Here is a 26,241-nt window from a genome sequence, read left to right as displayed (position 1 = left end):
CCTTTCTAAGAGTCTACTAATGGTGATGAAAATGGTCAGATGTTGCAACCAGACATGAGTGGATGGGACTAGGGGGAAATCTGGGGGCTTTGGAGGAATGTCTTCCTCCCTGGTAAAATCAACATTATAGAAGTGGTCTTGTAGATGTAATTTGACGAAGGTAAAAAACTGAGTTATAGCAGCAGTTATTAGGACATAGGAAGAGGATGAGCTTAAGGCAAACTCAATAAATTGAGGCCAAGATGTCCTTAATAACACCTCAGAACTTGGTGTTAGGCAAAATAAAAATCTCTCCTTAAGAGCATCCTAACTTGTATTAGTCATACAAGAGTACTTTAGAACCAACACGTTTATGTAATAGAGATGTTATGAGCAGGGGGTGCAGTTTTTTTTTTTTTTAAATCCCAAAGAAATATGTTCCCTTAAAAAAAAAAAAGACCCTGTTAATATGCATTCTTTTGATCAAGAAAACAGTCTGGGAAGATACCAAAGTTTTAAGAGTAGGTATCTGAAGTAGAGGATTGAAATGCTTCCTTGATCATATTTGCATTTTTATTTTTTTCTACAATGCACATGTATCATCACTAAAAGAGTCTGCCACCCTTCATTTCCCTCAACACAATGCAATTTGGACTGGAATAGGTAAACATAAATTTTACTGGGCTGTGCAGAACTGGAGTTCTCTTTTGTAGTACTAAGAGTTTTGGGGTATTTTTAAAAACTTGTTTGTGAAGTCTGATAGTATCAAGTATTTATTTTTTTTAGTGAATTTGGGAGATTACAAACAATTTTCACTTCCCTTTTCTACGTAGGGAATCATATCATGACTTAGAGCCATTTCGTATTAGAATTTCTTCTGTGAAGCAAAAACAGTCCCAAAATGAAGGGTCTTCAGGTGTCATGGGAACAGCAGATGATATTAAATCATTGAAGGTAAGAATAGTGAACTGCCTCTGGGATGGCTTAGAATCATCCTGAGAAGGGACCTAAAAAAAAAAAAAATCTGTTTCATTACATATTAACCTTAAGATTGGTTTCATAAGAGCAAACTACACTTAAGTAGTATTAAATTACAATATAGAAAATTACAACATATTAAATTATAACCCATTATTGTTGCCTTCTATGTTACTATTGCCAATATAGCAAATAAAACTAATGAAACAGGAAGCATAGTTCTCCAACTTTTTGTACATAAAAGTTAATTAAAATGCAAATGACTTACAGCTCACATCCAAAAAGTACAAACCAGTAACCTTAAGGTAAAGGGATCCCCAAATCTGTAATTTTAGCAAGAAGTGGTCCACCAGCAACCTTCTGAGAAATATTATTTGTCTAATAACATATCTTTAGGAAATTTCTTAACATGAAATTTAAACTAATTTCTATTCTGAAATAGATCCTTTGTTCAAGAACCTAACCCTAACCTAACCTAACCTTTAATGTTCTAATATAAGTCAAGCACCCCAATGAGAAAATCTGAAATCTAAAATGGTCCATAAATCCAAGCTTTAAGTCCAACATAACTCCACAAATGAAAAAGTCTATACCTGACCTCCTATGACAGGTCACAGTCAAAACATAGGCAGACCAAATACACTATATAAAATTACCTTCAGATTCTGTGAAGAAAGTGTATAAATGAACTGACAGTAACATATGGTATGATATGATACAGTCTCCCACATGTTTGACCATGTTTAAAGAGGAAAGGAAGTTCAATTTTCAAGGTAATGCTATTACTCACCCTTTATATTCAATACAGCCCCAATTTCACCAAAAATAAACTCCTGTTAAACATGACTAAAATAGTGAACATAGGGAATTTTGATAGGAAGTATGAAGTAATACCAATTTTTTTTGCAGCACTTTATTTATATAAAAAGCACATAACATGTTCTTTGGAACAAAAACAAGCAACAAAAAAAAAATCCACCACAATCTCTAACCAAAAAAAGCCAAAGAAACTTTACCTCCTGATATCTAGATCCATCAGGTTTCCTAAGAGCTACGGCAACAAAGTGGTGATCATCTATTTTGCTTTCCTAAAATATGAAAGGCAAGTAAATACAGGTTATTAAATATATAAATCTAGATAGTTTAACTTTTTTGAAGTCTCCTTAGTCCCTCCTTCTCCTTCTCTAAGTCAAATAATAGACAACCAAGATAAAACTTTGTACTCAGTTGTTAATAGTAATTTGCCTTTGTGTATTATAGCATCAGTAATCTGAAGGAATGCTCATTTTTAATTTGATGGTTCTTAATGATCACTGGCTCACATATGTAATCCTAGCTACTCAGAGTCTGAGATCTAGAGAATCTCTGTTCAAGGCCAGCCTGGGCAAATAAATTCACTAAACCTCATCTCTAATTAGGATAGTAGGAGTTAGCAGGTTGTGGTTTGGCTACCCTGTGGAGTATATATAGAAAAAGGATGGCCAAAAAAGGCAGATGAAACAAAACTGTTGTACTCGGTTTATATGACATGGAACAAAACTCCTTAAATGACAGAATCGCTTCCTGTCTTAACAGGTTTGGGGGGCGGGGGATCCTGGAATCTGAACTCAGGGCCTGGATGTTGTCCTTGAGCTTTTTTGCTCAAGCGTAGCACTCTACCACTTGAGCCACATCTCTACTTCCATAGTAACTGTTTTTGGCAAATCTCTTTGGCAAAATACTTTTATTCCCCTAGTTCCTGATACTGTTCTCTCATTTTACATCTTATCATTTTAGTTAACTCTCTTTCTTATCTTCTTCCATAAATACGAGTATTCTCAGGCTCTGACCCAGGCCTTTCTCTCTTCTAAATGGCTTCAAGCTGAGCTTCTCTTCTTACATTCAATTTACTTACGTAATCTCATAGCTTCAACAACAAACCCTGTGGTTTCAATTACCCTCACCAGGTTAATGGTTATACAGCATCTTATTAACTCAGCTGTCCTTTTCACTGGACTACTTGATATCTTCATTTGGGTGCTTCAGTGCTATCTCAAACTTAACCCCTACTTGTTCTCCAGTGTCCTACATCTCAATGAACAATCCTATAAGCCAGAGTCCAGCTCCTAACATCTTTGACACCTCATTTCCTTAATCTCCAAATACCATTCCAAGTGAGTTGGCTCTTTTAAAATACAAACTGGACTTTATCATTCTTTTCATTCTCTTGAGGAAATTAGCATGTCTCCTACCACGTCTACTCACTACCATCTTCGGGAGACCTGACCTCCTTTCTCAGCATATTATTCAAGTGATTATAGCAGAAGACCACATAACAATATAGCCCATTTGTTGGGCCCTTGACACTTAAGCACAGGACCTATCACAACAGACCCCTTCCTTGGCCACACTGACTGGTCTAGAAGCTAAGTCAGGGAATCCTTTCTCCAGGGTTTTGGGGCTTGGAAGAGAAAGGGAATTCATTAGTTGAGTTTTCTAACTGTAAGCTTCATGAGCGGCAGCAGCCATGTTTCCTGATCAGATCAGAGAAACTGAGAAGGCTGCTGTGTAGAATGAAACTCAAAGATGAGGGAAAACAATCCAAGACATAAGAAGGCAAAAGTAAGTGATAAAATAAGCAGAATACTTCAGCCCTACTTGTAGCTCATTCTGAGGTTCAGTAACTAAATCATGATTAGCAGCCTAGAAACATGTCTTCTTGGCTTCTTAGCATCCAAGAATTACTAATGGCAGAAAGAGGCCAAAAATCTTTTAATGCTGCTAATGATTCCCCATGTGTGATCTAGCATCCTAAGTCTGAATCTCTCAAAAATCCCCTCATGACAGAGCCAATACCAACTACCTTCGGCTGCTCCCACACAAAGCCCTACTACAGGGCCTCCATTTCTTTCCTAGTCTACTTAACTCATTGTGACACATCATTCGAGCGTTCTCTATATGGTATTCCTGACTTCATCATCAAAGCATCAAGCATGTGATTCAGGTCCCATTAAATTTTAATCCCTCTGTTCATCACTTTTACAATAACAATAAATTCAATAACTAGCCACCCCATATTAATCTTATACAGGAAAGAATATAGGATTGTCTTACCTCAAAGGACCATTCTTTTTCTTCCTCCCCATCCAGGAATAAACGTGTTTCTTTATAAACTTGGCCTATATCCAGGTTTAATGGAGCTATATCAAATTCAAGGCGCTGTAATTCAAATCCAAGTCCAACACCAATGGCTTTTATGAAGCTCTCCTTCAGTGCCTAAGATACAGACATTTTGTTCTTTGAATTAAATAGGTAAAGTTGTTCATAAAAATCTCTAGTCTCAACAGATCTGGATCTCTAGCTATATACCATGTTATGGCTGTAGGCTACTTTTTTCTGTCCAAATTGTAGCATAGAAACAAACTATGCATGTGACATTATGGAAAAATCACTCTAAGCGTTCTGTGTCTATGTTCTCATGTGTAAAATGTAATGACAAACAGCATTTTCCTCCCCACAGGACTGATAAGAAACTAAGTTAAAGAACAAGTTCCTTCTAATTGAGCTCAAAATATATATTAGATTTGCTCCAAATAAATGTTACTATAATGTAATACTGTGTGTATAAAAAACATTAAAAGTCTCAGGTAATCACTCATTTACCTGGAGCACTGCATAATACTATGAGGTAACCAAAGGATTTTTACTCCTACTTTTAGAGAAAAGTAATGGAGCCACTATAGATCTTTGTATTTAAAATTAGAAAAAATTATACCCAGTTCCTGTAAAACATATCCAGTTGAGTCCATTCATCGTTAAAACTTCTGATTGTTTCCCATTCTTTGTTGGTAAACTTTCTTTTCATAATATGAAAGAATTCTGGAATTGAACCACGCCCTGTCAAGTAGAAAATATAGAATTAAAAACAGCTGTTTTATTAAAAACAAGAACAAAAAGACAACAAGAACAAGAACAAAATATCAGAAAATCCAGGTAAGGCTGAATGAAGGCAATAGTCTACCATAAAATGCAGGTTAGCCTAGAAACAGAAGAGTACTTTAAGAGGAATCAGTAGAATTATAAGCTATTATTAGACAGAAATGCATATATAATTGTGCCAAATGACTTTTTTTTTAATGCTGTGATAAATTTAGCAGCCAAACCCATTGTCTTAGGCTTCTTTCCCATGGTAAATTTTAAATACCTAAATCAAAGTTCCTTTTTTAATGGATTCATTTTATTTATTTTCCTTGTGATTCTAGGGATCAAATCCAGGGCCTTTCATGTGTTAGGAAAGTGTTCTACCTTAGCCTACATCTACCTTAGCCTACATTTCTTATATTTAATAGAAATAATTCTCAGAAATCCACAAGAAACACTCCTAAAAATGGAGCTGTTAGGAAGTAATTCTTTTGTTGCAAGTATCTTCCAATAGTTTCTTCAAAGAGAAACAAATTTAATTTTGTTGTATAGTTGTTTCTGTGAAGTTATTTTCTTTTTAAATTTGAAATCTATCTTTAAACTTCAATATCCCAAAGACAACAATATATTATGTAGTATTGGAAAAATAAGTGGCAAATAAGAGATACAACTCAAAAAGATTAGATTTTCAGAACTAAACTAAAACACAGAACAAAACATTTGGTAGGCTTTCTCTATTTTTCCAAAACATTAGGATTATATGTTCATCTTTACCTCTAGACAGTTACTTTATATCATTCTTTTATTCCACAAATATGCAGAGTATGTACAAATATGACACAATTATGCAATGCATTAACATTAATAGTTTAAAACATATCATAGTTCTTGACATTGTACATTAGGCATATAATAGAACCTGATCCAAGGTTTGGAAACAGAAATATTTGTCAGATGAAGAGATGAATGTTTATTTTTATTTATTAAGTTACTTCCTAAATGTTCTATACCTTTTATCTTTAGTTTGTTACTGCACTATTTCCCAGAAAATCATTTGGAGGTGAGTCCCAGTACAGGCTCTGTTAATGTAGCTGATTTACCCCAACGTCCATTTCTATACAATGGAATTCTATACTTCCCTCAGAAAGAATGACATAGCCCCATTTGTTAGGAAATGGTAAGACTTGGAAAAAATCATATTAAGTGAAGTAAGTCAGACCCAAAGAAATATAGGTCCCATGTTTGCAATAATTAGTATATGTCTAAGATAATTTTATCAGATGAGCAGAAAAGCTATGTACATATGACCATATAAGATAATGCTAAGCGAAATGTACCTTAAGATATGAACACAAGAGATCTTTCTTTGTTGTTGTTGTTTTTAATGTACTATGTGATTTTTTTTTTGTTTCCTTTGTATGTTCTTCCCCCTATGGTATATCCCCTGTTGTCATTGTACTTGATTTTGGTACCCTGAATCTTGTATATACATTTGTCTAATTTGGGGGGAGGGGAAGGGGAATAACAAAGCAATGAAACAAGGATATAAGATGCCCCATTGCAACAATGATAGCTATAAGACACTATATTGGAAATGAACTTTACAACTTGGGGGGGGGGGGGACGGGGAGGGGGTAGAGAAGTGAGGGAGGTGGGAGAGGGAAGGGATAGTGGGAGAACAACAAAGGAGGGGGTAACAATGCTCAACAAGAAATGTACTCACTCATGTACTGTAACTCCTCTATACAGCATCTTTACAATAAAGTTTTAAAAAAAATACTCAACTCCAAACATGGCACTACCAACTAGTTGGCTACAATTTTTAAAGAGACAGCTGCCACCTCACTTCTTTTCTGAACTTTAAAAGGTTGTAAAGGGGGGGGCGGTTACAATTTAATATGTCCACCTAAGTGTCCAGTGTTCCTCAGTAAGAGTCACCTCTTCTCTCATTCTCCCCCAACCCGTCTGTTCACTCCCATCCCCACTCATGGCACATCTCCCACTCTTTATCACATAGGTACACTGAATATTCTTGCTCTACTTGTCCTCTATTCCCATATTTATTCATTCGTTCAACCTCTCATACTAGCCCCCCCTTAATACCTCATTCTTTATAGGCATTTCTTGTAGAAAGAATTAAGTCTGGGGGGAAAAAAGATGTTAAATGCTGTAACTGAATTACTGGAATGTAATCACTAACTACCCCGTGGAATTCAGCAATTAGAATTCTAAAAACATTGAAGTGCTAGATGTAGGAATATGATGAACAAAACATACCCTGCCTTTACAGAGCATAATTTCTCCAATAGTAACCAAGTATCTCTCTAGTACTTAGGTCATTACTCCAAATTCAGATGTCTTGTAGTCTTCAAAAACATTTCTGATGTTCCTATGTGATACTTTAGGTCACAATAAAAGTTCCTGTTCATTTTTTAAGCACTGAAATATTAAACTTCGATGTTAACAGTCCTATCAAGCAAGTCTTACCCTTTTGGGTCAATGGATGGATCTTTTTGATGGTCTAATGCTTATTTTTCATTTCCTTACTGAGAATAAGTAGAAGCCACTCAATGAAAACTGCTTTATTCCTGTATACCTAGCACGAGCAGGCTAAAGAACACCTAAAAAAAGAAAATAAGCTTCCAAAAATTACTATATCTGACTTTAAGCGCATGAGCAATAAACTGTTTCCTCTTGAATGGACTGTAATAAATATTATATATGATAATAGAAGGTCCAGCTTAATTTGGATTTGAAAGACAATATTATTTAAGTGGAACTGTAGTCTTAACAGAAAATCCCCAACTCCTAAAATTAAAAAGATGTGCCTGTCATGACTTTACAATATCCTTTTGTTGATTTCTTCAAGTTTTCATTTTATAACCTCTAAGAAACCTTTTCAGTTTTAACTAAATATAAGGCAATCAAGAGAAAAATTAAATATGTATGCGTATTTAAAAAACTGATTACACAATCACAACCAAGCAATCATACAACTCATTAACTATGTCTAAAAGTTCCCAATATGAACGCATGTTCACATACTTTTGAGACATCTAATCCACAAAATAAGAAATATGACAGCATGAGGAACGGGTAATTTTGTAACTATTAAGCCAAAGCACAACAGCACCACACTGTGGCATTATGAGAGAAAACCACAGCTTGCAAATATTCTATCGAGCATATAGTTTAAAAATCATTAGAAATCATAAGGAATAAATCTACACTCAAGGCTTTTAGTTGGTGCAAATGCTTCCATTTTCCATTATCTTTTATGATATTAAATGAGGAATAAACCGGGAAAATCAGGAAAAGTCAGTAAAGAAACTAAAGACATAAAAATAAAAGCATCAAGTGTTCTACCTACTCTGGATACTAGGATACATGATTTTTCTTGTAAACCCATTATGGAAGGCCTGCTGTCTTTCAGAATTTATAAGGAGAATAATAACTTTGACATACCTTCAAGGTAACTTTAAGGTAATAATAAATTAAAGGTTATGGAAATAATAATAAAGGAAAATCTCTTAGGAATAGTAGAAAAATAAACTAGTCCTTTAAACTATGTATAGTTATTGGGCTTATAAATTAGCAATCCTCCTAATAATACTATACACATTCATGTTTGTCAGTTTTCTATTTAGTCATCAGATTGAACATTTAAGAACTTAGTAAATATATTTATATGTAAGATAAATGGAAAACGAGTTAGTTTAGAAGAGACTGATCCTTCATCTTATAGCTTTATCTTTAAGGAAGGTAATGCTGGATATTAAATATATGTTTTGCAATGATAAAAAATAATAAGACCAGAGAGCTACTGATTTTTCCTTCCAACTTTTTTCTCCCTTTGAAATGGAATGTCCATCCTACACCTAGGCATAAGCCATGGGAACCTGGTCTTCCAGCACCATTCTCAGTGATATTACTTACTTGACATCTCTAGAGGAAAGGAGTTAGGTAGTATAAAAAATGAAGTGCTCAATAAATGTTAGCTTTAAGGTTGTTGAGGTAGTTATTATGAAACATATATCCCCTTTCACCAACTGTTTCATCAAATTTTGAAATGTTTTCCCCCAGTACATTGTGTGGTTAATTTTATGGTTTCTTCTTACTCTTCTTTGCTTAAAAAGATATCCTTCCTTCAGATACACAATTCTCCTATGTTCTAGTAACTATTACTTTTGTATAAAGTTCCCATGACCTACTTGACAAGGGACATGCACCTGGGAGAAAAACTTTCTTTTCTAGAGCTATCATTATAATTTCCTGCCCTGCCCTGCTACCAACAATGGGAGATGAGGGAAAGAAACGGCTTAACTTAGTGAACATGGCTAAGGTAACAAGGAAAAAGACTTTCTAATTTCTTACCTGAGACTTTCACTCAAGATGATGGATTATCAAATCCATCACTTGTTTCTTTCAATATACTATTGATGCCTTCCCCCAAACAGACTGTTGTAAACACACTTAGAATTATTCCTTGCTCAATTTCCTCACCTATACTAATAAGCACAATCAAGTCAAATGATCCAAAGAAGCAGATCACCCTACAAGTAATGCTAAATCAATTACATGGTAATAATTCTAGAGACAACCAGAAAATACCTCCTCTTACCAAGCCTACCTCAGAAAGATAAATGGTGCACATTCTCTTACAAGTGGAAGCTAGAGCTAAAATACACCTATACATCAGAACTTGTACATGGAGTTTTTTATTTCCACCCAAACTAACTAAAGGAGGGTACATGAAGGGGAGGATTCCAAAGGTATAATTCCTCTGAACATCTAAAGGATGTAACTTGTGAGGAGGGAGGGGAGGGTAAAAGTGAAATAAAGAATGAAAATGCCCCAGAAGCATTGTACTCAAACCTGATTTATGAAATCGCAACTCAAAAGTAACTATTTAAAAAAATCTCCTTTATTTGTCAGTGGACACAGTGACAGCTTTCTGGTGATAGAACAATCAAAAGAAGGGAAAGGGCACACTTATATATTGTGATTAAATAATTGTGATTAATCAAAGAAGATCAATCAGAAAAGCTGGGAGGAACAAAAAGTTGAATAAAACATTAGAAGAAAATGGAATCTTCCTTTTTTGCTCTACTATCTTCTCTATTAAATGCCTCAATTAGGCCAAGAACTGATGGCTCAAGCCTGAATCCTAGCTACTCAGGAGGCTGAGATGAGGATTGAGGTTTGAAGCCAGCCTAGGTAGGAAAGTCTGTGACCCATGTTTCCAGTTAACTATTAGAAAACCACTTGGAAAAAATTGTATTAAATGAAGCAAGCCAGAAACATAGGCCCTATGGTTTCCCTTATCTGAAATAACTAGTATATGTCTAGGACAACCAGAAGAGGTCAAAAGCTATGTACATATGACCATATAACCTGATGCTAAATGAAATGAACCCCTAGATAGGGACACAAGAGGTTTTATCTTTGTTGCTGTTCTTTTTAATGTAATTATAATGTACTATGTGATTTTTGTTTTGCTTGTTTCTTTGTATATCCTTGTATTTGATTCCAGTGTCCTGCATCTTGTATATACATTTTTCTAATTTTGGGAGAGGAAGGAAAATAACAAAAAGCTGAAATTAGGATTCAGGATGACCCACTGTAATAATGAGATGTACAAGACAGTATATTGAAAACGAACTTTACAACTTTGTGGGGGGGGGCGGGGTCGTTGGGGAAGTGGGGAGGGAAGGGATGGTAGGGAAAAAACAAAGGAAGGTGTAACAATGCTCAACAGGAAATGGACTCATTACTTTGCTCATGTAACTGTAACCCCTCTGTACAGTGTCTTTACAATAAAAAATATATATTAAGAAAAAAAAAAGAAAACCAGAAGTGAAGCAGTGGTTCAAAGTACTACCCTTGAGCAAAAGAGCTCAGGGATAGCACCTAGGCCCTGAGTTCAAGACCTGTGACTGACAAAAAAATAGTTTCAATTAGTGGTTACCTTATTTATTCGGTATTAATCATAAATCAACAATGCACACCAAGTAAAGTGGTAATAAAGTCTGTTTCCCTCAGGCACTCCTGCCAGGCAAGTATTAATCTGTTGAGCCAATCTTTACAGTATAGTTGTGCTCTTAAGGATTAATGGCTTCTACATTTCTGATTTTAGAAAATCTCAAGAACAGCTCTAAGCTACAAAAACTTACAAGTTAGCCAAGCTCTGACAGCTCACACACACATGAAATCCTAGCTACTCAGGAGGCTGAGACTTGGAGGATCAAAGTTCAAAGCCAAACCCCTCCCCCCCTCCAAAAAAAAAACCCACAAAAAAAATGGTGAGACTCCATCTTCGATTAACCAGCAAAATGCTGAACTGGGGATTTAGTTCAAGTGGTAAGAGTGCCATCCATGAGCAAGAAAGCTGAGTGAGAAGATGAGGTCCTCTGTCCCAAACCCCAGTGCCACCAAAACAAAAATAAAAACTAAACTTTACTTCTGGGCAATGCATTACATGTATCCCTAATAATGTATAATTTCTTGTTTTTGTAGAAATCTGGTGATATTAGGGGGAAAATATCCTTTTCAGATGTATGCTGTTGTATACTGAATACCTTTAGTATATCTCCCAGCCTGCAATTACACAGTAGTTAACAACTGAGATATCAAGGTGCTTAACTTCAACTTCTACATAACATTACCTGGGAAACTAGTCTTCATTATATCAATCCCAACTTGAAGCTCAGGTTCAGCAGCAAGCACAGCATAGTCCCCTTGATGAGAGATGTTAAAGTTGAAATTGGGGTAAGGATTTAACGAGTCCTTTGCAAGAACTGGTTTTCCCTTCGCTGTTCTTTGCAAACGAATATGATTCCAAGGAATATGCAATTTCTCTGCAATTAATTTCCTTATCATCAGACGACCAGCCTGTTAAGTATATAAAACATTAATTATATATGGACATTACTAAACATCATTATACATTAAGGATATTTTTACACTTTGCAAAGTTTTGAAAGTACATATATATTACATACATATCACATTTCTTAGTAATTACCTATCTATGTGCTTTAAGTATTGAGGATTATTTCATGTTTTTATGTATCGATTTGGACTGTTAATTAGAGCAAAACATTTAGTAGTATTGGGGTACAGTATATAAACTAACTTCTAACATTGACTATTTCTCAGGTTCTAGATTTTCTATTAAAAAATGTTGCAAGAAGGCCTATTATACCTACATCCACACACATACAAGTTTTTGACAGCCTCTATCACTTAGCTGCAAAAAATTAGAAAGGCATAACCCATTTTGTTCCATTCACTCACACCTCCATTAAGAAATCACTAAAAATGCACAAAAATTCTCTCAAGGATATGAAATGACAACGCATATCATTGTTTTGAAAATATCCTCCCAGGGGCTGGGAAGGTGGCTCAGTGGTAGAGCGCTTGCCTTGCAAGCATGAGGCCCTGGGTTCGATTCTAGAGCGCTTGCCTTGCAAGCATGAGGCCCTGGGTTCGATTCCTCAGCACCACATAAGCAAAAAGAAAAAAGCCAGAAGTGGTGCTGTGGCTCAAGTGGTAGAGTGCTAGCCTTGAGCTGAAGAGCTGAGGGACAGCACACAAGCCCAGAGTTCAGGCCCCACAACCGGACCCCCCCCCCCCAAAAAAAGAAAATATCCTTCCAGATTTTTAGCCTTCAACTAAAACAGTAACTTTAAAAAGATTTACCAATTCACTTTTTTTCCCATTCCTTATAAACCATAAGGAGTGTCATAAACATTCACCCAATATGCCTTCAAAAAACATCAACAATGCCATGTGTCAATGGATCACGCCTGTAATCTCTGCTACTCAGGAGGCTGAGATCTGAGGATCCAAGCCAGCCTCTGAGTCTAGGAGACTCTTACCCCTAATTAATCACTGAAAAAGCAGAAGTGGCCCCGTGGCTCAAGTGGTAGAGTTATCCTTGGGCAAAAGAAGCTCAGGGACAGCGCCCAAAGCCCAGAGTTCAAGCCCCAGCACAGGGGGAGAAGAAAAAAAGTGTGTGTGTAAAGTCTAGTATATATTTGATTTAAAGGTACCAATAATTTCAAGAAAAACACATCTTGGAAGTGACACTGATCAGCGATTATTTCAAGCTACACAATTAAGATGCTTATTTTGAAATGCAATTTCCAGGTGTTGCTCGAAAACATATTAAAATACACACTTTTTTTAAAATAGCATTTCCCAAGCTATCTAGCCAGGAAATTCACAACCTGGGCTTTAATTTGTTAACAGGCTGGCCTAGGCCTCTCTCAGTCTCACCATGCACAGAACTGGGAGCAGTTAAGTCACACTGTCAGTGTTTCCCAGGGTTTCACATGTACATTAGCGGTTCGGAGAGTGCTGGGATTAATTTGGTAACATTAAAAAATAAAATAAAATCAAAGTGCCTGACTCAGGCCTGTAATCCTCGCTACCCAGGAGGCTGAGAGCTGAGGACTGCAGTTCCAAGCCAGCCCTCGCCCGGGCAGGAAAGTCTGTAAAACTCAACTCCAATTATTTTTCTCAAAGAAGTCAGAAGTGGAGTCGTGGTTCAAGTGGTAGAGCGCCAGCTCTGAGCAAAAACCAGCTCGGGGACAGAGCCCAGGCCCTGAGTTCAAGCCCTAACTAAATGATCATGAAAGTATTCTCCGCGGGGGAAAACACTGTCACTCGGTAGGCCTTCGGGGCCCCGCTCCGCGCTTCGCAGGGTCTCGCGGGGGTGCGCAGGGCCGGGCCCGGCGGCTGACAGCGCGGGGAGCAGGCCGCACGCCCGGGCCCCGCAGGCCGGCCGGTCCCGCCCCGGCCCCCCACAGGCGGTAGGAGACTGGGGACCCACGGCCGGGACGGAAGGTGCGTCTCCGCACAGCCCAGCCCGCCGCCCCCGACAGCGACGTCCTCGGTGCTAGATACCAAAGCCCTGGAGTACCATGGCTGCCTTGGCGTCCCGGGCGAAGACGAACTGGCCAATGCGCTCCTTCTCCTCGGGCTGGATAGATCGCACCGCCAGCAGCCATTCGGCTCGGCTCGGTAGCCAAGTGCCACAGGAGAAGGCCCAGCGCACGCCCTCCATGGATGGCACCAAGCACAACCGCTTGGCTGGGAAAACCATATACAACACGGACCGGGCCGCCACCTGAGGACTGATGGCGCGGATGCTACGCGGCCCCGCCCCTTCTCCCCTCCGAGGCGGCTGTGCGTGGAAGGCGGGACATCCTTGACGTCATCAGTCCCCACCCTTTTTCCCAGGAAACTGCGAATAGGAGTGCGACGTCGCGCTACGTCAAGAGGCACGTGGTCCATCCGGAGCTCACGCTGCCCCGCCCCAAACTCGGCGGTCTCCGTTTGGGGAAAGCGGCGACGGAGATTCAGGCGAGCTGCGGCACCGCGTGACGTCGCGTAGGGGCGTGGCCCGGGAGGACAGGGCGGGACTAAACTCGAGCGGAGCAGATTTACGCCACTCACACTGGGCGCAGAGCTAACGGGGCAGCGGTGTTAGCCAATAGCAAGCCAGCGCTCGAGAGGCCGGGAGACTGGGGTGGAGCCTTGGGAGACTGCGGAGGCAGGTGCGTGAGCCTGGGGGTCTAAGGGAGGAGTGGGCTGGGGCCGGTTCCTAAGTCCCACGGGGAAGATTTCTCATTGCTCCTTGGGGTTGTGGGTCAGGAGAGAGGTGTCTGCGGCCGGGCCGGGGTGGCGGGGGCAGGGAGGATGCTGATCGTTCCCGTGGAGTCGTGCAGCGCGACGGCCCCCCGAGTTGCAGCGTCACCCAGGACACCCTTCACCCCAGCACCCGTCCACCCCGAGCCCCCCCAGGCCTGCCGGGGCCGGCGTCCTCCTCCCCACCCGCAGCCCCAAAACAAGCCCTTGGGGACCACGTCGTGCTTTGGCTCCCGGCCTCGCGGTCCTATGGGTGCGGGTCGCGGTCTCCATAGCAGACACACCTGTAGTCCCCGTTGGTGACTCAGGGCCCTGCTGGATCAGAGTCGTGCGGGGTTCGATTCCCGGGTGGGAAAGTTATCAGCAGACGAAGGTAAATACGTAGATTAAATGAGATACTGTGGGATTCAGTCCTGCCACCAGGTTAGGTCAGCAAGTAGTACTAATTCGTATAATTACTTGCCTTCTGTCTTCCGTTACTCGCATTTTATTCTGGTCTTCTGGACTGTTTTGTGGTATCATCAGCCCCCACGAAGCCTTTGTGAATAGATGGGGTATTGAAGGCACACATCCTCGCAGGATGTGAATAAAGTCCTCGGAAAGAAAACAACGCCAGTTGAACTGTGGCACACCTTTCTGTCACTTGGAATTCTCCAAGTGTATATGTACGCATGCATAGATGTACATTTACATTTAGAATGCATGTGTGTGCACATGAGCATGCATACCCATACATGTACATACGTGTGTGTACATATATGTGTATAGAGCGAGGGATATACACACACACATATATATATATAGAAATATACATCCATAGAAACACCCCTGAAATTAATAGCAGACTCTTGAAAAAGTTGCATTAAGTAAGATGCAACCATTATGTCCTTATAGCTCCTTCCCACACTTCACCCTCCTCCAGCCCAGGTAACCAATCTCCATGTCTATGGTTTTGTATATCATCTATTTTGTGACCACTTCAGATTGGCTTTTTTGTCAGTCTTCATATTAAGTTGTTAATGTGTATCAGTCGTTGTTTTCAATGTGTGCATTGTGAGAATGTGGTTGAATGGTTTATTCATAAACATATTTGACACAGTTGTGGTTGTTGCAGGTTTTTGTTGTTTTTTTTTTCCAGTCATGGGGCTTGAACTCAGGACCTGGCCCTGAGCTTTTCTGCTTAAGACTCTTGCTCTACTACTTTGAGCTGCAGCACCACTTTCAGTCCTCTGGTGGTTAATTGGAAATAAGAGTCTCACAGACTTTCCTGCCTTCACAGACTTTCTCAGCTTCCTGAGTACCTCCTCCTGTAGCTCCTCCCTTACAGGCAAGAGCCACCAGCACCTGACAGTTGTTGCAGTTTTTGACTGTACAAATGAACCTGTTATGAAGCAACACGAACAACTTTTTATGCACATAGAAGTTTTTATTTCTCTGGGATAAGTGCTCACAAGTATAACTAATGAATAATATGATAAATATATGCTTAGTTGTTTGGGTTTTTTTTTAAGAAAGTATTCCCACCAACTATATGTCGATGATCCAGTGTCACAACACCCCCTCAACCAGTTGAAATGATCAATATTGTCCTATCTTTATGATAGAGAAATCTTTGACATCTTTATATTCTCTTTGGAAATAACCTTCAGGCCCTTTGCCCATTTTTAAATTTGATAGTTTGCCTTTTTCCTCACGAGTTTTCGGGGTTGTTTTTAAGGATTCTACTGATTAGATTTGATGTGCAGATACTTTCTCCCAGCTTATGTCTTGCTTATCTCTGTCCTCTTAACAGGAAAAATTTAATTTTGATGAAATACAGTCTATTGATTGTTTTTCTTTGGTTTATTAGGCTTTAGATGTCATGTCTAAGAACCCATTGACTAACTCATAGTCACACACACACAAAAAAAACTAATTTCCCGCTCACAAAAATACTTGTTGAGAGTTATTATCCATTATGAATTAAATTTTACATATTATAGTTTAGGTTAAGGGATATTTTCCCCTCATGTGGATCTATGTTTGTTTCAGCATTGGGGAAAAGACTTGTTTTGTTTGTTTGTTTGGTTGGTTGGTTTTTGTCTTTCTTCCGTTGTATTGCTTGTACCTTTGTAAAAACGTGACTTGGCTGTATTTGTGTAGGGTTATTTTTCAATTTGTATTTTCTTCTACTGATCTATGTATCCCTTTGTGCCAACATCACACGATCTTGGCTACTGGATTTATAATAGGTCTTAAAATAACATAGTTTACTATCACATTGTTACTCTTTTTAAAATTTATATTAGATATTTTAATTTATTCCAATCAATTTTACACTTACCTCAATAATATTTACAGAAACATCTTTCTGGAATTTTGACCTGTCAGACTTAACTGTGTTAAGTCTGTATGTCCATTTGAGGAGAGATTGGCTCACCTTTCTGTTTTGACTTTTCCAGTTCTCAGAGGTGGCATTTCTGTCCACCGATTTAGGTACTTATGGGTTTCTTTTGTTAAAGAACTGGTAGTTTTCAGCATACAAACCCTGTATCTGTTTTCTTCAATTCAGAGCTCAGTATTTTTCCCTTCTTTTCTAAGCGATTACATTTTACATTTTGGTTTCCCTGCAGTTCTTATTATTACATAGAAATATAATTGATTTTGCGTCTCAATCTGCAGTGTCTCTAATCTCTAGCTTTGTTTTTATTTTGTAGAATTCTCAGGATTTACTATGTGGATTATCTTATCATCTGTAAGTAGATAGTTCTTTGCCCCTCTTTTCAATGTACATGGCTTTTTAAAATTTTTCTTCAGTATGCTGGCCAGAGCCTCCAGTACTTTGCTGAATAGCAGTGGGAAGGGCAGGCATGCTGTCTTCCTCTTAAGGAGGAAGATATTCGAGCTTTTATCATTTAGTATGTTGTTTGTCTTAGGTTTTTGTGTGGATAGATAGTCTCTATCCTCCCTCCTTCCCTCCCTTCCCCCTTGCACTCCCTCTTCCTTCCTTCCTCTCCCTCTCTCTTCCTCCCTCCCTTCCTCTTAATTCCCTCTCTCCCTTTCTCTCTCCCTCCCCCTCCCTCTCTTCCTCCCTCCCTCCCCCCTCTTTCTTCCTTCCTCCCCTCTCTCCCTCTCCCCCTTCCTCTCTCTCTCCCTCTCCCCCTTCCTTTCTCTCTCCCTCTCCTTCCTCCTCTCTCCCTCTCCCCCCTCCTCCCTCCTTCTCCCTGCTCCTCTCTCCCTCTACCTCCCCCCTCCCTGTCTATCCCTGTCCCTCTCTCCCTGTCTCTCCCCACCCCCACCCCCAGTCCTAGAGCTTGAACACAGGCCCTGGGCATTGTTTCTAAGCCTCTTTGTACTCAAGACCACTTGCCACAGCACCACTTCCAGCTTTTTCTGTGTAGTTTATAAAATACTGAAATAAGGTTACAGGATGACCCATTATAACAACAAGATGTACAAGACACTATGTTGAAAATGAACTTTACAACTTCAGGGGTGGGGGGGGTGGGGAGGGAGAAGTTGGGGAGGTAGGGAGGGAAGGGATGATAGGGGAAAAACAAAGGAGAAGGTAACAATGCCTGATAGGAAATGTACTCTACCTAACTCACATAACTGTAACACCTCTGTACAGTACTTTTACAATAAAAAAATATATGCAAAAAAAAGTTTCTCAGACTTTTCTGCCCAGGCTGGCTTCAAATGATGATCCTCAGATCTCAGCCTTCTGAGTAGCTAGGATTACAGGTGTGAGCCACCAGCACCTGGCTCTATTCTCTATTAAGTTGGAAGTGAGAAATTTCTCCTCTGGTCCTCATTTGCTAGGAATTTTTTGAAGATCACTATTGTATTTTGTCAAATGCTTTTTTGTATGAATTGATCATTGTTATGTAATTTTTCTTCCTTAGCTTGGTATATGATACATTGCATTCATCTTTCAAATATTGAATCAATCTTATATGCTTGTATGAACCTACTTGGTCATAGTTTAGATTCACATTAAATTCTTTTTGTTAATATTTAGCTAAGAAGTTTCATATCTACATTTGTAAGGAATATGGGTCTGTAGTAATAGGGATTTGTGTGTTTGTTTGTTTGGAGTACTCTGTCTACATAATCTTATTGTCTACTACAATAAGATTGGCTTCATAAAATTATTAGGTTTTCTTCTGTTTTCTAAAGGAACTTTTAACTTTGGATAAATGTAAGTTCCTTAATGATTACATGGCTGTTCAAATTATATTTCACATTGGATGAGTTGTGATCTTGTAAGCACACAGTGCTGTAAATTTTCCCCTCAGTATTATTTGAGCTGCATTCCATCTGATACATTGTATTTATAGCTTAATGTATTTTTAGGTACCTTTGAAATTGACCTATGTAGGATTTAGAAGTTTCCAAATACATGGATATTTTTATTTATGTGTGATTAATATCTAGTTGGGTCCATTGTGGGCAGAAAACATTGTATTTGTGGTTTCAGTTCTTTAAAATCATTTGAAATTTGTTTTATGAAGCAGGATATGGTCAAATTAGGTTTATGTTCCTTAGGCACTTAAAAATATAGATTATGTGGTTTATAGGTCAATTTTTCTTTTTGTTGTTGATTAGATTCTGTTGGCTAATGGTATTGTTAACTTCCTTCATATCCTTGATATTTTATGTTCTAGTTGCATTAATTTTTGAGAAGGGGGATATTTTGAAATCTGATTTTCTCTTTAGTTGTATCAGTTTTTACTTAATATATTTTACAAATCAACTATTTTATGCATTTAAATTTAAGAGTTTCTAGTATTCTTGATGGATTGATGTTGTATAATATTCCTTTCTATTCTATTCTTGCTAAAGTCTATTTTATACTGTATTGACATTGCCATGCTTGTACAGCATACCTTTTTTATCCATTTACTTCAACTTATTTTTGCTTTTTAAGTGAGTTACTTATTGGAAGCATGAAAATGAATCACTCATCCATTCCAGTAATATCTGTCTTCTAATTGCTGTACATAGACCATTCATACTTTAGTGTTCTCAGCAGAAAAAATAGGGAAGGATGAGGCCTTTAAAAAAATAAGGATTAAATATCATGGAACAAATACTCAGAAAATGTTAGGTATTTTTATAACATTCATCTTTGTTACCAGGAATGCTCTTTAGCTGGACCTGCTGCATATCTATAACCCCCCTCAAGAGACAGAGGCAGGAAGATCGAGTGTTCAAGCCAGCCTGGGCTACATAATAAGACTCAGCCTTTAAAAAAAGGGGGGGGGCCTGGGAAGGTGGCTCAGTGGTAGAGCGCTTACCTTGCATGCCTGAGGCCCTGGGTTCGATTCCTCAGCACCACATAAGCAAAAAGAAAAAAGCCGGAAGTGGCGCTGTGGCTCAAGTGGTAGAGCGTTAGCCTTGAGCTGAAGAGCTGAGGGACAGCGCCCAGGCCCAGAGTTCAGGCCCCACGACCAGACCCTCCCCCCCCCCAAAAAAAGAAAAAGCTCATAGAACTCATAAACTTTATAGACCATGATAAAGACAATTTGCCCCATGGAGGTTAGAATGTTAGAATGTTTGTGACTTTAACTAAGTATTACTATCCCACAATACTATGAAATTTGTGACATGAATGTAATCACTTAATCACAATTAAAAAAGTTTGCAAACAAAAAAGAAGAAAACTTAAAATGTCAGGGTACCTTTTAAGGAGTGCATTTATGATGGGATGTTGTGAATGTTAAAGTTGCTATATATACTTTCAGTGATTATTAAACTTGAAGGTCATAGTAGTATTGCAGAGAATATGGATTATGAGTGAAACAAGCAGTGTTCTTAGGCCTGTTGCTCTCCACCTCCTCCTCCAAAATCATCAAGCATTTTTTCCATGTGTCGCCTACTCTTTAGATGAAATGTCAAAACAAACATATTGGACATTTAACCCAGTAATAATAATAATAATAATAGTGACACTCGTACAGTGACAGCTTAGACAAGCACACCCTTCTACAACATCTCCATTTTTGTATTTAACCCAGTTATTTTCTTGTTGTGCTGGGGATTGAACCCAGATCCTTTGTGCATGGTAGACAAGCACTGTACAACTCAGCTACATTCCTAATCCTATACATAATTGTATAGTCATAAATATTAGATGTTAATAAGGTGCTTCTTAATTTCAAGGAGCTCAACATTTGTGAAGATTAAAAACAACATTTTCAGACTGGGCACTGGTGGCTCACGCCTGTAATCCTAGATACTCAGGAGGCTGAGATCTGAGGATCACGGTTCAAAGCCAGCCCAGGCAGGAAAGTCTTGAGACTCTTATCTCCAATAAACCACCAGAAAACCAGAAGTGGTGCTGTGGCTCAATCGGTAGAGTGCTCCCTTTGAGCTAAAGAGCACAGGGACAGTGCCCAAGCCCAGAGTTCAAGCCTCATGGCCAACCAAAAAAAATTTTTTTTCATTCAATGCCAAGAAATGCCAAGGTTTACTGTCATATGATTGTTCTTAGTGAACGTTGTGAACATTGTTGTATAAGGAGGAAAATGTTGAAGTCTGAAATGTTCATTGTTTTTTTTTTTTTTCAATTGTTTTTCATTCTAGTTCTAAAAACGGGTGGAATTGGCTATGGATAATTCATATGATTTCAGTGAACGAAGTTCATGTAATGGAATTTCATCTGAGAGGAAAAATAACTTCCTTGTGTCAGAAGATCATGGGCAGAAAATCCTAAGTGTTCTGCAGAATTTTAGAGAACAAAATGTCTTTTATGATTTCAAAATAATTGTGAAGGATGAGATCATCCCCTGTCATCGGTGTGTGCTAGCAGCATGCAGTGACTTTTTCAGGTATCTTGCCTTATCTATGCTTCAGATTTTTTTGTGATATCAGAACATGTAACCGTAATATTTAATTCTGAAAGAAAACCTCATTCGAATTAGGTGAACTAATGGTTTTTTGGGTAGGAGAACTTAAGGCTGCCTTTTCAAAAGCATGAGTCTTCCCAGTTCAGAATTTCCCAACATTCTATGCAATGTAATCCTTTGAAATGTTCTGAGGAGAAGTTTTTGTGTTTTGTTTGTTTGTTTATGCCAGTCTTGAGGCTTGAACTCAGGTCCTGGGCACTGTCTTTGACCTTTTCTGTTCAAGGCTAGCACTCTACCACTTGAACCACAGCTCCTCTTCTGCCTTTTTTTTTTTTTTGGAGGGTAGTTAATTGGAGATGGGAGTCTCAGGAACTTTTCTGCTAGGAATGGTTTTGAACTGTAATCCTCAGATCTCAGCCTTCTGAACACGTGGGATTACAGGTGTGAGCCACTAGTGCCCAGCTTGTTCTTGCTTTGTTTGATTTCATCTGGGGTCTTCTTTGTTTGGGAGTTCCCTGTAGATGCATCATTTTAGAAAAAGATGAAACAACCAGATAAAAATGGAAAGCAGAGTTCAAAGAAAATGAGTCAGAGACAAAAGTAAATTTCAGTTGAATACTGTGTCCATGAATTATCCAGTGGGAAGAACTGTGACTCAGAAGATGTAGAAGCAAAGGTATTCCTATCGTAGGATGTATCTCTGGGGTGTCCACATCCCAGTTGTTCTGGTTCTGAGCAATAACTTCTAAACGAAGCTTCCTTTCCAACATAGCCCACTGAGGATGTCCTGATCATGATTCTGTAGAATCCCCTATGCTGACAGTGGCTGTAACTCCACACAATTAAGGGTCAGCCATCTTGCCACACTCATTGTTGCAAGGTAATACCAGCCTGTGTGGCCTCTTGGTCCTTACAGACACATTTCTTTGTTTAATTCCTGGCCTTGAGTTCTCCTAGTCACACTGTAATTTCAGTAGTTTATATTATGTTCAGTTTTGGAAGCAAGGTAAGTAGAGTTTAAATCTCCCACAAACGTGAGAAAAGCAGAGTTCTGTTTGAAATAGAGGAATAAGATGGCACTTATATCACTTTTTATCCTTAATTTAGCTTGTTTTTTCTATGAACATTGAATTATGCTTAGCCATTATTGCCTTTAGAATAAATTTTATGAGGTGAATTTTAGTTAGAAAATGATTTTTACGTGTACTGCTTGCTAATCACTCTAAGATATTTTGCTTTGAGTTTGGGAGCAGTGACTCAGTGCTACGTAGTCCACTGGGTACAGGGATGCTGGGACAGCATTACATTAACCGTGTGTGTGTTAAAGCTGTAAGTCATCTAGTCTTTTCATTTCTTCTCTCCAATAGTATATTGGTCTTTGAATTCCCTTGAGGACCTAAGCATTATACTTTGCCACTCCCCAGGGCCACCCAGGCCTTCCCTCCTCTCTTCCAATCCATGTAATTTTGGCCTCATATTTGGAAGTATTGAATAGCCTAGTAACAATTATTCAAATTTTGGGACCTATCTCCATCTCTCAGCTGCTGTTACCACAGACGCTATTTTTTTTTGGTCTTTTTTGGCTTGGTGTGGTTAACTGGTATTGTTTCATTCAATGAAATCACATCCCTTTCTTCCTAATATATGATACAAAAATGTGTCTCATTAGGTGGTCTTTTTTTCTGTACAGAGACAAATTCATTGGAGACATTTGGGCTATCTTTTATGTTTCATTACTGTCCAATCAAAAATTAATTTGAAAGAAAATGTTAAGGCCTAAGCCCCCTCAGCATTATATTGCAAGGAATTTTAGCTTTCTATTAACACAGTTGATATTAATTTACTCATAAAGAGATTCAGCCATTAGAGAACTTTTGCCCTAATTCTGTGAATTACATAGGAACTAATCCGTATACAAAATTTGAAGTCTTTTATAATCTTTTTTTGGATTAGCTATTTTATCTCAGTTATATTGAATGAATTTTCATATGAGTTATAAATTATATTTCTTAGATATATGGCATATATAATCTAGATATTGAAATAATTTATTAGTATACCATTGAAATATGATTTTGTAAATATATTTTAAATCAACCAGAGCATAAGGATGTTTCTTTAAGGTGATTTTGACAGTAATCATGGAAGAAAATAATGCTGTCTAAGCCAGGCACCCGTGGCTCACGCTTGTAATCCTAGCTATTCAGAGTTTGAGATCTGAGGATCGCAGTTGAAGGCCAACCCAGGCAGAAAAGTCTTCATGAGACTCTTATCTCCATTTTATTATTTAATAACCAGACGTAGTGCTCTGGCTCAAAGTAGTAGGGTGCTAGCCTTGAGCAAAAGAGCTCAGGGAATGTTCGCAGGCCCTGAGTTCAAGCACCACAAACATAAAAAAAAAAAAAAAAAAAAAAAATTACTGTTTACTTGTTCTTTTGTGTTCCTTGTTATTTTGTCTTTTGCAGGGCTATGTTTGAAGTAAATATGAAAGAAAGAGATGACGGAAGTGTTACAATTACTAATTTATCCTCCAAAGCAGTAAAAGCATTTCTTGATTATGCCTATACTGGAAAAACAAAAATCACAGATGATAATGTGGAAATGTTCTTCCAGTTGTCATCATTTCTTCAAGTTACCTTCCTCTCCAAAGCTTGCAGTGACTTTTTAATAAAAAGCATTAATCTCGTCAATTGTTTACATTTATTATCTCTATCAGATAGCTATGGCTCTGCCCGTTTGTTTGACCATGCTTTATACTTTGTACAGCACCATTTTTCCTTGTTATTTAAGTCGAGTGATTTCTTAGAGATGAGTTTTGGAGTCCTGCAGAAATGTCTGGAATCAGACGAATTAAATGTTCCCGAGGAAGAAACAGTACTGAAGTTCGTCCTTAGTTGGATTAAACATAACTTAGAATCAAGGCAAAAGCATCTGCCCCATTTGATTCAAAAAGTAAGACTGCATCATTTATCTGAGGATACGCTTCAAGACTATCTGCTCAATGAAGAATGTTTACTTAAAAGCACTAACTGTTTTGACATAATGGTAGATGCCATTAAGTGTGTGCAAGTTTCTAGTGGCCTCTTCCCTGATGCTCGGCCATCCACAACTGAGAAATATATATTCATCCACAAGACTGAGGAAAATGGAGAAAACCAATATACATTCTGCTATAATATTAAAACGGACTCATGGAAAATCCTACCCCAATCACATCTGATTGATTTGCCGGGGTCTAGTCTATCTAGTTATGGAGAGAAAATCTTTCTGACTGGTGGCTGCAAAGGGAAGTGCTGTAGAAAGGTCCGCCTTCATATTGCTGAGACTTACCATGATGCCACTGATCAGACCTGGTGCTACTGTCCAGTCAAAAATGACTTCTTCTTGGTATCAACTATGAAAACACCAAGAACCATGCATACTTCAGTTATGGCACTCAATAGGTTATTTGTCATTGGTGGAAAGACTAGAGGATCTCAGGATATTAAAAGTCTCCTTGATGTTGAATCTTACAACCCCCTCTCCAAAGAATGGACATCTGTGAGCCCATTACCCAGAGGCATATACTACCCTGAAGCAAGTGCATGCCAAAATGTAATTTACGTTCTTGGATCAGAGGTAGAGATTGCGGATGCATTCAACCCATCACTTGATTGCTTTTTTAAATACAATGCCACAACCGATCAGTGGTCTGAACTAGTGGCAGAGTTTGGGCAGTTTTTTCATGCTACTCTCATTAAAGCTGTCCCTGTGAACTGCACGCTATATATATGTGACCTTTCCACATATAAAGTTTACAGTTTCTGTCCTGATACTTGTGTTTGGAAGGGTGAAGGGTCTTTTGAATGTGCAGGATTTAATGCAGGTGCAATTGGAATCGAAGATAAGATTTATATTCTAGGTGGGGATTACGCACCAGATGAAATCACAGATGAAGTCCAGGTCTACCACAGCAGCAGATCTGAGTGGGAAGAAGTTTCACCAATGCCCAGGGCCTTAACTGAATTTTACTGCCAGGTGATTCAGTTCAATAAATACAGGGACCCGTGGTTTTCCAATCATTTCTAAAGGTAGTATGTGCTTACATATTCTAAATCTGTTCCAGTTCTAGTAACCTACAGGTAAATTTATTTATTGTAAGGATTGGCTAAAAGGTCTTTACATCTTAATATTCCTCCTCTAAGAGAATTACCATGTATGTATGCTGTCTATGAAGAAAGAGTTCCCAGATATTTTAAGTGAAAAAGACATTGTATCAAAAATTAGGCTGAATTATGATTTAATCTCAAAGATTCCAGAACACTTAGCATTCTTAAATGTAAGTAAAAGTTATAGGCTTTGATGCTTTGTTTTTTATAAAGTATTTTAACCATGAAAAGTAGTAAGAAAAAAAAAACAAGAGTTTATAGGTCTGTGCAATTTAGGTGGAGGAAGCCCCTTGTAATAGTAAAAAGGTAATTGTGAAAGTAAAAGGTAAAAGTCTATTATGATGTTAGAGGCAATTTAGAAAATAAGAGCTGTTGAATTCATTTTTTCAGGTCCTTCTTTAATTTTTTGTCAGACTTTTTTTATTGAAACATATTTTCCTATCCTTCTAGTCAGTACAATTAATTTTTTGTGTAAAAGAGAGAAAGACAGAAAGAAAAAGAAAGAAAGAAAAAGAAAGGAAGAAAGAAAGAAAGAAAGAAAAGAAGGAAGAAAGAAAGAAAGGAAGAAAGAAAGAGAGAGACAGGCAGAAGGAAGTTCACCTCTTCTTTAATAGAATATTGTACCAGTGCTGGAGTTGTGGCCTAACTGGTAAATCCCTTTTCTAGCACAAGTCCCTGGGTTAAACTTCAGTATTAGGGGGTGATGGATGGGGGAAAGAGAAGGAATTTGTACTAAGTTATAGCACATCATT

At 38.3% G+C, this 26,241-nt stretch overlaps 2 protein-coding genes across 4 annotated transcripts; one reads left to right on the top strand and one right to left on the bottom strand.

The window, feature by feature from the left end:
• Positions 1-430: 430 nt before the first annotated feature.
• Aasdhppt (aminoadipate-semialdehyde dehydrogenase-phosphopantetheinyl transferase) lies at positions 431-14,029 on the bottom strand. The gene is made up of 6 exons (XM_042674882.1): positions 13,784-14,029; positions 11,523-11,748; positions 4,712-4,833; positions 4,051-4,212; positions 1,974-2,045; positions 431-986 (listed from the first exon to the last, which is right to left on the bottom strand). Exons 1-6 carry the CDS (start codon positions 13,964-13,966, stop codon positions 822-824), a joined length of 930 nt encoding a protein of 309 aa, XP_042530816.1. The 5' UTR covers positions 13,967-14,029; the 3' UTR covers positions 431-821.
• Positions 14,030-14,341: 312 nt separating this feature from the next.
• On the top strand, positions 14,342-25,948 carry Kbtbd3 (kelch repeat and BTB domain containing 3). 3 transcript variants are annotated; one of them, XM_042674879.1, is made up of 4 exons: positions 14,357-14,420; positions 17,208-17,245; positions 21,079-21,323; positions 23,807-25,948. In XM_042674879.1, exons 3-4 carry the CDS (start codon positions 21,103-21,105, stop codon positions 25,407-25,409), a joined length of 1,824 nt encoding a protein of 607 aa, XP_042530813.1. In that variant the 5' UTR covers positions 14,357-14,420; positions 17,208-17,245; positions 21,079-21,102; the 3' UTR covers positions 25,410-25,948. The 3 variants fall into 3 exon arrangements, with proteins under 3 accessions (XP_042530814.1, XP_042530813.1, XP_042530815.1); XM_042674880.1 differs by lacking the exon at positions 17,208-17,245 and having other exon boundaries at positions 14,342-14,420; XM_042674881.1 differs by lacking the exons at positions 14,357-14,420; positions 17,208-17,245 and adding an exon at positions 14,482-14,512.
• Positions 25,949-26,241: the final 293 nt, after the last annotated feature.

This window comes from Dipodomys spectabilis, unplaced genomic scaffold (genome assembly GCF_019054845.1).
Source record: "Dipodomys spectabilis isolate Male_0828 unplaced genomic scaffold, ASM1905484v1 ptg000023l, whole genome shotgun sequence".
NCBI classification, from domain to species: Eukaryota; Metazoa; Chordata; class Mammalia; order Rodentia; family Heteromyidae; genus Dipodomys; species Dipodomys spectabilis.
The sequence above is the reverse complement of the archived record's forward strand: the minus strand, read 5'-3'. Positions and strand labels throughout refer to the sequence as shown.

What these genes read in the sequence shown, in the direction of transcription:
- Aasdhppt (XM_042674882.1), bottom strand. Translation starts at nt 13,966, where the DNA reads ATGGTTTTCCCAGCCAAGCGGTTGTGCTTGGTGCCATCCATGGAGGGC. An exon ending in GGGACGCCAAGGCAGCCATG is followed by an intron (nt 11,749 to 13,783) that starts GTACTCCAGGGC and finishes TATACTTAACAG; the next exon opens with GCTGGTCGTCTGATGATAAG. An exon ending in AATGAAGACTAGTTTCCCAG is followed by an intron (nt 4,834 to 11,522) that starts GTAATGTTATGT and finishes TCTACTTGACAG; the next exon opens with GGCGTGGTTCAATTCCAGAA.
- Kbtbd3 (XM_042674880.1), top strand. Translation starts at nt 21,103, where the DNA reads ATGGATAATTCATATGATTTCAGTGAACGAAGTTCATGTAATGGAATT. An exon ending in GCATGCAGTGACTTTTTCAG is followed by an intron (nt 21,324 to 23,806) that starts GTATCTTGCCTT and finishes TGTCTTTTGCAG; the next exon opens with GGCTATGTTTGAAGTAAATA.